Below are 15750 nucleotides of genomic sequence, written 5' to 3'. Positions count from 1 at the left end.
ACAATGTGGAGTGGTATTTGTTATTATATTTATTAGAATATTGCTACAGTGGTATTACAATATCATGTATTGCTATGAATACTCTATATAGTCCTTATATGGCTTCAAACTAACCTTCTGCATGTTTTTACCGGTGATTGCAATAATTCCGACAGTAAGCGAAGGCATCCGTGGGCCTGTATCCTGTCCAGTTCCTGTAAGAGAAGCTCAGTCAGCTGTCACACTCAGAAAGCCGAGGACAGGGTTCACAGGCGGGGAGAAGCGCACAACAAGAGCTAAAATGTCTAGTTTTTCCAACACATTCAGCGTTTACACGATGACTCAGCTTCACGAAATTCTGGAGGACGACGAAAAACTCACCAAAATGATCCAGGAGATGGATGAGGTACGTTAGGCTGTGTTAGCTGCTGACTGCTTTGCTCGGTCACAGTTTTTTCCTCAAGCCTTTGTTGTGCTTTTCCAGCGAACGCTCGGTATTGTCACGGAAATGGTCGTTTCCGACCTCGGGTTTAATGATAAATACACGTTGTTAACCGAAGTTAACTATTGTTAAATCCAAAATAGGCTACACATCGTTAACCTTGGGACGGAGCGGGGCAAGCATTGTCTCAAGTTTTAACACGCGAGGAGTCACAGCTAGCGACGATGTTGCTCCAAAAAAACACTAGATCTCTTCATTAGTTGTTCAGGACAGAGTGTGTTCAGTCATATGGACGAACAACACTTTATTTTAGTGGCCATACTGAGGGTTTAGAAGAAGACGTAGTTTGAGCACTGGCCTAGCTCCGACACTGTTATCAGCGGCAGGTCGTCCTGCCGAACTCCAATTTATTTCTAGCTTACTTTGTTGTCCACACAGGTATAAAGATACTGAGCAAATATAGTCTGTTTCCCAGCTCTGCTTTCACTAATAACTTAAGTAGCACTTACTGCATAAATATTAAATGATACTTTATTAGCATCAAGTGCCAGTGTGTGGATTAAAACAGAAATATTAAAATAAATTCACTAAATTATCTGAAACAGTGAACGAAGTGATGCTACATGAAGCACACATTGACTTGTTGGAGTTATTGGCCTCAGCAGTTCCTGATGAACGTCTACCTGTTTGCACTCTGTCACTAGTCTGCCCTTGTCATTATAAGCAGCTGATAAGCCTCAGCTTTTTCCATACACAAAGCGATTACAAGCCATAGTCCACAGACAGGTTTTTATCAGACGCTGAAATTTGGCATATTAAGAGGGAGGGCTAACAGATTAGTAGGGTTTATATACAGGATTTGTGCTTCCGATTATTTCCTATGCTGCTGCCTCTTCCAAAATAGTCACTTCCAGTTTGGGCTTCAGTCTTCCCTGGTGCCTGCCCTGCTGAATCAGCCCCAGTTTCCCACCATACTCGCTTTCTTTTTACTGTAAAGTGATAAGGCATCAGGAAGCACTTTCCTCCTCCCTTTTTAATCTACAGTGTGGACCTCATCTGTAATTACAAACATTAACCACATTGTCAGGACACCAGAATTTTTCTTGTCTGTTGTCATGGTGCTGAGATTTTCTCTCTCATGGTCTAATTTAAGCACATTTTGCGTAAGAGTGAGAACTCACTGTTTGAAATGCGACAAATAGCTTCTCTCTTGACATGAAAGAAACTGTAAACTACTGTATATGACTGTAAGGGCCCCAGATCCATTTCACCTTGCACAAGCAAGGTATATACAATACAGTATTTTAGAGTTCTGGTGTTAATGTGGGCTGTGAGCCAGCCTTTTGTGTTGTCAGTTGTGTTTTTCATCCACACCCTACGCGATTGTCTCCATGGTTTCGTTTTCCTCATCCCATAGGTTACAGAGAGGGAGAGACTTGTTTACTGCAGTGACGCAGCAGTTATTGACTTAAGTTAGTCACAAGACTATGAGTGCAATGAAAGAGAAGCAGCCAAGTGAAGACATGCTTGAGTCAAAGGTGAAACCAACTGGGAAATTTTCAGTTTAAAAGATAAAATGGAAACAAAGACAGTAGGTATCATGAGGCACTGAGTGAAACCTGAGTGTGCTGAGAAGTACTGAGTACATGGACATAAACCTTTGCCTCGGATGGAGACACATGCTTTACTGTAGGCAGTAATCTTGTTTTGCAAAACACACTGACACCAGCACATGTGGCATCTTTTGAATGATGCAAATATCACCACCATTGATTTGTTTAGTTTCATTGCATCCAGTTGTGTCAGTTTATTCTGTAGTAATCGGCTGCTTGTGACTTGTTTTTTGAGGCAAAAACCTATTTTTAGGACCTATTTAAAAAGAATTTAGCTACCTTTTGAGCGTCAGCTCAGCTAAAGCCAGTGTGATCTTTATTTGAAGATGACCCAGTTTTATTTCATAATGTCAACACATGATCTTTCAGCTGATTTAAGCTTTCTACAGTATAATACGCAATACACTGAGCAAAGTTAAAATTAAGCTGAGCACTGTCTCTTGTTTTTGTTTTAGTTCCTTATTGATGTTTTTCATTCATCCAGAAATGAATTTTAGAAAGCAAGCAGTTTGAGTTCAGTTATATCAGTTTAGAAGTGACATAAGGTGTCAAATGAAAAATATAAAATATTTGCACATTCAAATGTGTACAAGTTAAGGTATACTGGCTTGCCTATCATGTTAAGGGCAGAGGACCGCAGCCAGTCCCAGCTGTTAATGGTTTAGATATGGGTTACGCCATGGACAGGTCACCAGTGCATCACAGAGGCAACATATTGATACTACTAACCATTGACACTCACATTCACACCTAAGGGCCACGTTAATGATAATGTGGGAAGAAACCAATGCAGGCACAGACAGAACATGCAATATCTATCCAGAACCTCCCCGCTTTGAGCCAACAATACTTACTGCTGCACCAATGCTCCGTCCTACAGGCTTTTCCAGTGGCGCTAATTATGGGTGTAACTGTTCTTAAACCGAAACCGAGACACTAACATCCACAGCTTTATATCGTAGTTCTGAAAGATGGAATTGCAACACCAACTAGTGATTAGTTAGTATTAGTATTTATATATTTCTATACTTGTATGCTTGATTTTCTGTGTCAGAAATGTCATAAAAGGACTAAAACCAAAAATGAACAGTGTCTAACCCTAATGTCAGAGTCCAGAACCTGGATTAGCTTGTTCATCTTTATCATAGTTCCCCTGTTGTTACCTTTAAAATTATGGAGGCTGTAGATAAACAGTTTATGTACAGTTTATTTAAAATTTGTTGCACAGATAAATTAAATACACTTCTGAATTTACAGATGTTACAGTTGTTAGACACTTTCTCATTGCTTTTACTGCCTTTGTGGTGTTTCTGAGGGGAGGAGAACTGGGCACTGGGCCTAACAGTAAACTGGAGGATGACCCAGACCTTGGCTGGTGAGCCAGAGAGAACATTTCTTCTAGTTTAACCACAAAAAGCTGATACCAAGCAATATATTGACATGGTAATTTATTAGGCTACGTCCAATAATCTAATATTTGAATACATTTCTCAAAAAATACCTTGCTGATTCTGGCCAAGTGTGAGGACTGCTCTAACTAGTACTGAGTTGTCTAACCACACTCACTCTCTCTGGTGATTAACAGAACAACTCTCAGTTCCTGTCAAACATTGATATGTGGTTGTGAGTGTGGTTAGACTGAAAATAAGGAAGACGAAAATGCACCATCATAAAACGGAGTGAAGCAATATGGGCTTCCACGTTCAGGGGTTTTAGATGGTGTGAGGGGTGTATTACAGTGACCTGTATCTAATTGTAGGTTATTACGACACCGCTCCAAAATTTAGGTCTGTGGTCCATTCAGACCAGCTCTTAACCTACATTTCCTGTGATTATTCCAGTCTTGATGGAGAGAACGGAGTATTGGAGAGCATTTCCCCCAGCAAACAATTATGTGTTTGGTTTGACAGAACAAGCCTGCAGTTAGAAAATCTATTTAGAGGTCTGCTTCTTCAGCGGGCCACAATGAATGAGCGAATCAGCTCTCTCAAAAGCAGGCCTGGTCACCTCAGGATATGATGATGCAAAGTACAGCGTTACTAGACATGATCTAGTGGCTTTTCTTACGTGAAAAGTTATTTTCCCCCAATTCAGTCTGACCACCAAACAAGGCCCACCTCAGTCATTTTTAGAAACTATTCCATAAGCACAACCTACACTGTAGTGTATTTTTAGAGTTTTTCTAGATGCCCAGTCCTGGTTATATTTGCACATACAACATGCAGGCTCAATGTGTGAAATGAGTCATTTGAGAAGTAACAGGAGAGCTCAGTCGTTTTGATCCTCCTCTATTTGCATTGCAGCACTTCGCTCTTCCCATCTTCCTTATTATTGTCTCAGTTAAAATTTGCATTAAAGCAACACGCCACTGGTTTTTATGGTAAGTTTAAGGTTTGATTGTAAAGGATTTATGTCGGATAAATTGAGAGAAAGATGTCTTGATCCTGCTGCTACATGATGAATGCAGCTATTATATAAAGTCAAAGAAAAGGTGTTACCTTCTACTTGGTTTGGTTTACATGGTGTCTGAAAGCTGTGATGTTAAAACACAAACGTGATACTGTCACTACTTAAGGAGATGGAGCAGAGGTCTAGCAGCATGTGATGTGGATGCCCAACAACTGGAGATTGTTCTGATAAGTTCTGCCTCAATTTAACCCCACAGTAGAAGAGAATCTGTATAGCCATTGTGGGAGCAGCACCATCGACAAAAAAAAAAAAAAACTTGTGCTTGTGCACTGCCATGATATGGTTTGGCCCTGAAAGATGTTTGTACTCCTATATAATCATTGCTTCACTGTACACATATATATGTATATATGTGTAGATTAGCCTCAGTACCATCCATCCAACATAATACCTACCTGTTCTGTCCTGAGAGATTAAGTAATAATTGTTAGCATAACTAAATGAGACATATTCTCCATTTAGGAGCCCAAAGATGATTTGATTATGAAATAAATAATTATAAAAGAATTACCTTTTTACTATATATGATAATGTTGCCGAAATCTCCATGCACTGTTCACTATTCAATATAGAGTCTAGTATTTACTGTATTGTAGAGGAAATAGTGAATGAGTCCAGATACTGGCACACAGGAATTGAATGCAGCAACGATTTGTTATTTATCCTCTCGTGGTTTTCCTGGTATGACTTGTCAGGTGTCTGCTGAGTTTCCTAGTGTCACAACTGCATTGCTGCATTTTTGTTTGTCTTCTAGTGCACAAATGCCTAATGTTGTTTAAGCTGAAATTATTCAATTATAATTATTCCAGGAAGTTTGTCACTTCATGGACACCTTTGAACAATAAATTAAGGGTTGTTATTGAAAGTGACACAAAAACATTTCTTGTTGTAAATAAAAGGCGCAGATTCTTTCAGTTCTGTGACAAATTTGTGGTCTTGATTTGTCTTACTGAACTACTCTGTGAACAGGATTGTGGGAGTTGTGAGAAAACTGTCAGTTGAAGTGTGATGAATCATAGTTAATGTTTAAAGTTGTGTCCACTATGTAAGAGAGGCGTCTTGTCTCTTCTGGGTGTCCTTCATGGTGAAAAGCACCTTAAAGTACAAGTAAAGTAAATTACTGACATGTTTTTCTTCCTTTTGCAGATGCAGGAGGTCCAGCAGAGCAAGGAGAAGACACTGGCCAGCAACCGAACCCTCGCTGAGCAAAACCTCACCCTACAGCCTAGCCTGGAGCACAAGAAAGAGCAGCTTATCAAGGGCTACAGCTGTCTTCAGGAGATCTTTGAGTCCTATCAGCTTCGCAAGTCCTCCCTAGGTACGGTAGCAGTAATTTATCTGTGACTTTCATTTTGTATTTTATCCAGCAGTCTTGTACAAGTTTTTATATGTGTTATGTCACTGAAAGTTTCTAAATAAATAAGTGGAAAAACACATGGCACAATATGTTTAATTGTAGTTTCTGATGGTTTTACCAAACAACACAAGAATTTTTAGCTAAAATTAAAAACTAAATGGGCCTTATCAAGTCAACGTAAAAACATAAGGGTCAAACAGTACGCATTTTTACTTAAATCTTTTTCTAAATATTTGTTAATTTTCCATCGACCTGTACAAAATTTAGTGAGTATAATTGATAAACAGGTACAGATTCAGATGTCGGGCCTACTTGCAGCTCAGACCTATTGTTTACATCAATTAACAATAAGAATCTTCAACTCAAATGTAAACTTAGTGCTGCTGTGTGATGCTGAGACTTTGCGAATGACAAAATTCGCAGTCAGTAGTGCAGACCTTCATTAACAACTGCCTTAAAAGAATTGTTAATATCCACTGGCCAGACGAGATCAGCAATAACAATTTGTGGATGGAAAAACAATCAGAAGAGGAAATTGAAAGGAAAAGATTGCAATGGATGGGGGTGGGCTTTACGAAAACCAGCAACAAACTCTACCAAACAAGCTTTGATATGGAACCCTCAAGGGAAGAGGGAGCAAGCCAAACCACACTTGGCCAGGGGATATCCAGGCAGACATCAAGATAATAAGAAATACCTGGGATCAGATAGAAAGGAAAGCAAAGGACAGAGAACTCTGGAGATCCCTTGTCATCAGCCTGTACTACAGCCATGAACTGAACTTGAAACTGCTTCTTTCTGTTGTCGATGCCATCAAAAAAAAGGTCCACAGGAAATCGACATCTTTTTGAGCATCAGTAAAACAGATCACTGCATATAAGTTGTTAAACTGAATTAGCAAATGATTTGAGTTTTAAATTCAAACATACAGTATGATAACACTGATAATATGAAAAGGTGATTATAGTCATCCACTATCAGTTTAAGAGCCAACCGTCTCCTCCTGTTAGCTGTCAGTTAATGATAAGCTGAGGTGTTATTTAATATTTCTTCTTCTGCTTAAACACGTGCTAATAACACAGAAGACCTGTTCTTTGGCATTTGTTCTGCATTCTGTTGCCAGAAAGCCTCCTGGTCATGTTGCTGCAGGAGTCACTGCGATTGAGCTCTGTTCTGGTTAAGCAAGTTCCTGTTCTCATTTACTGTAGATTTCCACTCCAGGAAAGCATTACGTGGATGTAAGATGACACAGTGACACACCTTCACACTTTTTTCTAGTATGTGAAAAAAGATACAATAGCCATACATGTGACTATGTTGACGCACTCATTGCTAAGCAGCCCCCTTGAAATACCATGCCAACTACTTCTGCTCCGATCATAAAAGTTTGGCTTTGCCTCCTTCCCTGCCAGCCATACAGACACTGTAAGCTTGCTGCTATCATGATTACAACACACATAAAGGTCTTAGGTATCTGAAAAGTTCAAGCTTTTATTTCTTTAAGGCCATAATTTGAAGGTTACATAAACAGAATAATTGCTCTTCTTAAAGCTAAATAATCTTTTTTTTCTGACAGCCTTTTACCATTCCAAGATCCTGCTGTCTTAGAGGACAGCATTTACCCATACAGGAGTCAATACACCGCTGCCACAGTCTGGTTTCGTTTGTTGTCAGCAAGCAATGGCTTTTGTCAAATGTAGGTTACCCAGTGCCCCCCGCCTCCTTGCCTTCCATGCACTAGTAGTGGATTTGTAGAGCAGCTGGGGAAGGACAGTGATGCTTACAGCTGCGAGAAACACATAGCAGTTTGACCCAGATGAGAGATTCAGCATACAGTTGCTTGCTGTGTTGTCGGGCTGCATACAGTTACACCAGCAGCAGCACCCCCATGCATCTAGATTGTGTGGTCTTTGCATCACCCATTACTGTCTATCAACCTCTGGAGGCCAAAATGGTAGGGCAGTCCCCTTTCACCACCACCACCACTACTGCCATCCACTGTCAGCAGCCAACAGTGGGCCATTGTACTGCCAGGCAAGCTGGTGTAAAACAGCCACAGTGGGTGGGAGGGAGTGGTGCATGATGGGACCGGCAGGAAAGCTGGGAGTGTGGGAGAGAAAGAGAGTGAGGCAGGACAAACCTCCCCCTGTTCTGATTCACAGCAGAGAGGTGGACGTGGATTCTCCTTCTGAAAAGCTGTCTCACGATCGTCAGATCCAGACTGTGTGTGTGTGTGTGTGTGTGTGTGTGTTGCTGATGCACTTGAGTCTCCTGTCTTGTTATGGAAGACTGCGTGAGACGGAAAGGAATGGGACAGGGACGGGAGAACAGGTTTTGTTTCGAGACTGAAGCATTTCTTTGGATGTGTCCTGTTCAGTCAGTAAACGGGCAATTTTTAAAATATATGGTTATTATTAGTTCTATTTTGTCTTTTACAGGTCAGCGTGCTGCTAGTTTTAACAAAGCAGGCTGATTGACTGCTGCTTTTATGCTTTCATTAATGATTAATGCTTTATTACACCACTCAATTCTATTTACAAGGTGTGTCAGTCACGTCTACTAGCAGGTTGTTTATTGCAAGCTATCTGAAACTGCCTCACACTTTCCACTGGTTCTTGAGATGATTTAATCAGAACCATATTGCCCATACTAGTAAAAATAAGAAAGGCTTGAATTTATTGTGTAATTATCGCCTTTTTCCAACAAATGACACAGTTTTATTGTTAAATCTGCCACATAATGAAGCTGTGTGAAATGTAACTGTGGTCTTAACACTATGTGTTAAATAGCATTCAGTGCTTTTGGGCAGGAAGGACCACATGTTCAGACAGCTGGGAAATTCCTTGAGTGGTGTTGTGGTGGAGGCTGCACCACAGAGATAGGAGGGTGGAGGAGAGCTTGGCCTTACCTTTTGTCAACACCGTCCCATATTTATTTAGCTTGTTTTCTTTTGCATATCACAAACCTAATTACTGTAACTCATTTACACTTTTTAACCATTATTTTATTAGAGAGGATGTTAAATTCCTAAATATGGAACATTGTTCTATGCGTTACAAATAAGTAAACATATGCTGCTTAAGTTGTGTTAGAGAAGTACTGTTACACTTGTGCAATAGATGTTAATGTCTACTAGGGGCAGTGTCACATTTAGTAAACCACACCTTGAATTCTGGAAATGGAGGATAAATCTGAAAATGGAAGTCACTGTCACCTGAGTAACAATGTGGGTCTTCACATTTCTCTTACAGGAGTGGAGCAAAGCTCCAACCTGGCAAATATTTGAAATCTGAATGGGTGTTAACTAAGCTAAAAACTAACTATAAACAATATGGTCACACATACTATACTACTGTTTCAATTCAAGTCAATGAGCCATTCTGACTAGTCCAAATGTAATTACAGATACAGTATCTTTAATTGGAATTTAATTGTAACGTGAATCTTGTCGACCTGGTAAGACCTTTATGGCAAGCGGATATGTTAAATCTTTGATGCACTGCTCTGCTTGGCACATTGAGATTTCTGAGCTGTGCATATCAGCCCTTCAGTCCCTCTCTGTGACCTACAGTTACCCACGATACCCTTCTCTGTAATTCCTGAATGGTTTATGCCACACTTTTCTCAAATTAAAGATTAAAGGCTTGCTCACAACTTGAATGTTAATTTTAAATTCAGTGTGGTTGTGTACAGAGAACACGTGCCAGAGCACAAGTGCCAAAAAAGTATTATTATTTATGGAATTGAACTGAATTTGGACCTATGTTACAATCAGTCGGTCTCATGCAAGAACCAGTTGAATTAATTCATATGTTTTAAAATCTCAAGTGATTTTTCTCATTGTCATCATCTTTCGGTATAAACAAAATACACAAATTAAAAACAGATGGGAAACACAGTTGTTTGTCTTTATAAAATATTAAGTGACTTTATCTGAATGAATTTGGAGTTTAAATATAATACGTGAATATAAGACAAACTTGATGCTAACACAGAAACAAGTCAGTCACAGTCAGAAACAAGCCACTCATGCAAGTTTGAGTAGTTAAGGGACTATGGTGAATCCCACTTATACAAGGAGGCCAGAATATGAAAAGTGTGTGTCAGCAGCCTATCAGGTCAGACTGGAGTCTCTCATGTAATTAGAGATCCACTATAATGTAGTCCAGGCTTAGTGGCTGTAGGTCAGTTGATCGCACCGGAGTGGAGATCAGTAGCTAGTGATTGGCCACCGTGTGTATGCAGTCTTGACACCAGTTGGTGTTGACTTACAGTCCTGCTTGGGAACACAAACAAAACAGGCTTCCTCCTTAGAGACACCAGCCCAGTTTCACACGACTGAGTGTAGCTTTGCAAGTTCACAGCAAACAGTGAAGCATTATGGCTGCTTGGATGTGTCAGTCACAGGATCATGACTGGCACATCTCATATACCTCCCTCAGATTTGTGTGACAGGATCATTAAAACCTATTATTAACAGCATGTACATTTTCAGCTCAAGAGTTGAGAAAATATTTAGTTTTCCTTTTTCTTTTAGTTTTTTCTCCTAGCATATGAGCTCTTTTTCTAATTTACGTTTGAAATGTGTTTGATGAGAGGGTTATAATCAGTTTCTCTCCAGCATTTGCATGCTAACACTATTTTGATGTACAGTATGTTGCACTGGTGACATTCTATCCACATTTCATCTGGATCAGTGTTGATGTCACAAATGTTGAGTCTGACTACTAACAAGACTGGATTTGCCTTCACTCCGTTCAGGTCCAACAGAATGAAAACATTTGTGTTTCCTTCTGTTTTGTTTTTTTCAGACCACAAGTCAGGAAACACTTCCCTGGACATTTTGCTCGCACTGCTGCAGGCAGAGGGAGCCAAAATAGAGGAGGAAACGGAGGTAAGAATTCTCTCTGTGGATGACTTCATGCAGCCCAGTGAGTAATTCATATACTTGCCTTTCTGGTTTTTGATGGCCTCTCCTACAGAGGCTCCATTGTTGGGCAGACCGAACATAGGCAGCAGAATGGCTGAAACACCATCTAGGTTTGCTGATGGGCTTCCGTTTCTTCAACCTCCCTAATTTTAGCAATTATAATAAAATTGTCATCGGGGATGCAAAATTCATCATGTGCCAGCTTATTATTACCTTTTTTATATATTCAAATGTTCAGTTTCAGTGTATAAAAACGTGCCTACATTGATAACACTTCCTGACAGCGAGAACAACAAACCTGTAGGGGTACACATGTGTAATTACTTCTTATATTACAGACATACATGTAAACATTATTATACACTGCCTGTCTAAAAAAAACTCACCACCCGGATATAACTAAGCAAATAGTTAAGAACCTCCCATTGGATGATTACTGCATGGATGATTACTTTTCAGTGTCTGAAGACACATCCTGTAGTCGTGGAAAAGATGTTATTCTGTTTCAGAATGATGAAACTACTAAAACTAAGTTAAGAACTGTCCAATGGGAGAAGGTCATATGGTCTGATGAGTCCAGATTTACCCTGTTCCAGAGTGTTCCATCATGTCCAGTGTCTACTGTACAAGCCTGCGGGGGCAGTGCTATGATCTGGGGTTGCTGCAGTTGGTCAGGTCTAGGTTCAACAATGTTATGTGCCCAAAGAATGAGGTCAGCTGACTACCTGAATATACTGAATGACCAGGTTATTCCATGAGAGGATTTGTTTCCCTGATATCATGGTCATATTCCAAGTTGACAATACCAGGATTTATCGGGCTCAAATTGTAAAAGAGTGGTTCAGGGACCTTAACCCCATTGAGAATCTTTGGGATGTGCTGGAGAAGCGGTCTGACTCTCACATCATCAATACAACATCTTTAAAAAAAAAAAAGTAGTGTAGCGCTGGATGGGAATAAATGTTGTGACATTGAAGAAGCTTATCGAACCAATGCCACCGTGAATGCATGCTGTTATCAAAGCTAAAGGTGGTCCAACAAAAAGGTGTGTGAGTGTGTGTGTCTTTTTTTGTTTTTTGGACAGGCAGTTTATTATACAGTTTTATTCATGGAAAGAGTTTTGTTTTTCCTTTTTTCCCACTTCTTTGTGACATGTGACATAGATGATTATTTTCATTACATTCATTGGTAATGCATCTGCATTCAAGATACCACTTTAATTACAGTTGTTTTATCACCTGAGTTACTTAATATATTTACTCAAGAACTGTGTTTAAGTACAATTTTCATGTACCTGTACTTGTATTTTCATTTCATGTTACTGTTACTTAACTACAGTTCTGAGGAACATATTGTACATATTTACTCTTGTAAAATGATGCTACCTGGAGGTAGTGTTGTTGATATTAATGTCTCTGACATTTGTTTACATTATTAAACATACAGTTTAAATATAAACAGACACACAATTTACAACAATTTTATTGCAGCTTTTAAATTGAGAAAAATAATTACATGTGGAATTTTGTATATTTCTTTGTATACCTACTGTATATTCCTCAGCTGAAATGAGAGATTTAGTTTTCTCTATGGTTCTGAAGCTCATAACACTTGTGCATAGTACCTGGAACCAGTTCTTCCAGACTGTGGAAATGAACATGCAACATTAGCTCATGTTGAAATACCCTGTGACCTGACTTCATGAGTTCTATGTTTTTATGAGTCGCTAGTATTAAAATATTTAACCATCTTACATACTTAACCCTTGCCGTTTGTGATCAATAGTTTTGACATTTTATTAAATATATGTAAATGTAAAATTGCAATTTATCTAAGTGAGTTTGTTTCCTTGTTTTTTTGTGTAAGTTTTTGTATTATATTTGTTCTAAAGGTGACATTTCTATCTTCGTGACTCATGCTGGCACTCAACTTTGTCTTAATAAACAGTCAGTAGGGACTTCTCTCCCTCTCTCTCTATTAAAACCATTTCAAATGCTTTTTCTCCCATCTCCAGAATATGGCTGATTCATTCCTGAATGGCGACATGACCCTGGATTCTTTCATTGATGACTATCAGAACAAGAGGAAGCTTGCCCACTTGCGGAGGGTGAAGATCGAGAAGCTGCAGGAGATGGTGCTAAGAGGCCAGCGGCTCCCCCAGGCATCTGTCCCCGCCTCCAGATCTCAGGATGTGTCAGTAGCAGCCTCCCTCCTCGCTGAGGCCAACAACAGCTCTTCCCCCATCCCTCAGCCCAGAAGGAAACCCCCTCCTCCTCCATCTCAACCAGCCCCAGTTTTAGATCCAATTCCAACTACTATCCCCCAGCCTGTCTTTTACTCACCATCTCCATACCCGCCAATTCCCCCCAGAACAGGCCAACCCTTCCCCAATATCTCATCTGGCTACCCCAACCCCTTCCTATCCCAATATCCCCCTGCTCTGCCACAGAGGGCTCCACCTCGCATGGCCCCGCAGCCCGGCTTCATCATGCAGTAAGATAAAGCAGTTGTTGGTCCGAGGATGCAGTGTGTGTCGTGGACTTGTCACCACTGGATCTCCTCTGACAGTTTTTTTTTAAAGAAATGTTGTCTACCTTCTTGGAATACAACTAATCACAATGCAAGAAGGTAGATGTGCGCTGGCTGGTCTGGTTACGTTGAGCTGAAGCAGATCTCCAATAGTCTTTGTGGATTCATGCTTCACCTCCGTCTCCCATCAACACTCCCAACAACAACAAAAAATAACAGACGTAATTAGATCGGGCTTCAGTCCCTACAGTGGAAGGGCCCCACTGCAGGCTGTAGTAAAAACCAGTGTGGGTATGTTGGTCACTGAGCTGGGACTTGTCATTTATCAGCACCTTTGGCCTCCAGGCAGCACTCCCAGCTCTGCTGGCCCAGTAGTTTTCAGTCCCTCACCTTCCATCAAACTTGTTCCTCAAGATTTTATGGAACAATAACATCATTTAAATGAGGGTTTGATTAACCATTTCCATCTTCACCATACTTATTTACAGGTATTCTATATGCAAGTAAAGAGAGACCCTAATTACTGTGCAGTTTTGATGAAAATATTTCCCAGGCGAAACTGCATCTATGCTGTGATCTTTTTATTTTTAATTCACAAGGTACATACAAATATTTGAATTTCAGCATCTTTTTATGATATAGTTCTACTGGAATTATGTTAAAATTAGCCAGGATAGACTGATTAACATGTTACGGAGGGCTCGGATGTTTCTCCTCTTCAAAATGCGGATGTGTCGAAAGAGTCGAGACCTACCTGGTTCACGATGGCTGGCTGTGGCACTTGCTCCGTCTCAGGGCAGAAGTCAAAGGGGGGGTCAAAGGAGAGATTAGTGGATGAATTATTGTAACAAATATTCCTAGGCCTTGCCTGAAATGAAGGACTTTTGTATAGCCATAGTGTACAATTCAGATGTGTGTTTTCTGTGGGTACCTGTTGTAACCCAACACTCCGCTATGATGTCCACTTTCTTTTAACACTCCTCCTGATTGAAAATGGTGCAAACAGTTCTTTGGATCTTATAAGTACAGTTCTGTTCACACTGAGCACCAAAGACGTTCAACATCACTCTTTGCTAAAATCTGTTTTTTAATTTAACTGATTAATTTAGTGAGATAAGATTTGATTGTTCCCAACATATCTGTTTTGTGAGCTCAAACACTCTTTAACACACTTATTTTTTCTGAACATGCAAGCCAGATTTTTTCAAGAGGATCTTGCCATGCTAAACTGGCTTTGGGAGGTTTTTTTTTTCCTCTGGTGCAATTTCACTTTCACCTCCCAACTGCTGTTGCGGTGCACTGATGAAGAGCCACGAGTGCCTTCACTAAAAGTGACGTTAATCGCGTCCTGCCGACTGCTCCCAGGATTCTCTGTGCTCAGATGTAGAGGATAGAACCCCACTCTCATCCCTTACCCAACTCTTCTGATAGGAAAAATAAACTGACCTTCTCTGTGTGCTACTGAATTCATGTTCCACCATAAGGTAAAAAAGGCAGTGTCTGACAATTGAGTTGTCAGGCTGTGCTTTCTTACTAGAAAGCAGAAGGCCAGAATAGAGCAAAGTTGAACACGTGCCAGAGAGATGAGAGACACCCTGAGGCTGTGTGCCTAGTGGTGCTAGCACTTCTCTTCCATTCTTCCTCCGCTGCATTGAGGTTTGCCTGGGGTGAATTCAGAGATTTTTTTTCTGCATGTGGTGTTCTTGCTGTTGTTGTTGTTTTTTTTTTTCATTTTGAAATAACTGGTGAAATAACAGGGCTCTGAAATGTTTTGTGTCATATCTTGTTGATAATACATCACCACAAGGCAAAGAAGTGGACCTTAGAATGGACAGAGCATTTTCAACTACCAAGTAGAAGCTTAAAGAGTCATGGTCTCAATGAACCACCATTTCTAACAACTAATAGTGGGTTATTCATTTTGTGCATGGCCTTTTCTCTTAGTGTCCAGTCTGAAGATTCCTCTTTAATACTATTTTTTTAAGCTGTTGAGCTACTTTTTATGTTTGAACTGATCCTCTGTATCTATGGTTTCATATGTGGCTGGTGATATTTTCAGTGTAATGTTGTAGGTATTTACTTATGAGTGTTTAAGTGGAATTTAAATTTTCAAGTTCAATAAATCTCAAATTTTTGTATCTGTTTTTATCCAGTTGCTTTATTACACAGTGAAAAGTGTCTGATTTGTCTCATCATGTCTTAAAGTCGGTAGCAGGCTTGTTTCATGGAAGAATAGATCCATCTGTGCTGTTTTGATAATGGAATGAGACGGCCATCTAGTGTTTCTGAGTTGGTAACGCATGGAAACTTTTTTTCTGAGAAATACACATTTTACATTGTCCTGTGAAAGGCTGAAGCAATATTATATTCATATGCATATATTTATAAATGTATATTTATTTATAGCCAATATTTACAGTATGTATATGGC

General features: G+C 39.9%; 1 protein-coding gene across 1 annotated transcript; it reads left to right on the top strand.

Moving 5' to 3' along the window:
• Positions 1-199: 199 nt before the first annotated feature.
• vps37ba (VPS37B subunit of ESCRT-I a) lies at positions 200-15454 on the top strand. Its single transcript, XM_026343211.1, has 4 exons — positions 200-385; positions 5650-5821; positions 10672-10754; positions 12805-15454. Exons 1-4 carry the CDS (start codon positions 281-283, stop codon positions 13285-13287), a joined length of 843 nt encoding a protein of 280 aa, XP_026198996.1. The 5' UTR covers positions 200-280; the 3' UTR covers positions 13288-15454.
• The last annotated feature ends 296 nt before the right edge of the window (positions 15455-15750 follow it).

The sequence above is a fragment of the Anabas testudineus genome, chromosome 9, assembly GCF_900324465.2.
Source record: "Anabas testudineus chromosome 9, fAnaTes1.2, whole genome shotgun sequence".
Taxonomy (NCBI): Eukaryota; Metazoa; Chordata; class Actinopteri; order Anabantiformes; family Anabantidae; genus Anabas; species Anabas testudineus.
Note: the sequence above shows the minus strand (reverse complement) of the source record. Positions and strands in the feature narration are given on the sequence as shown.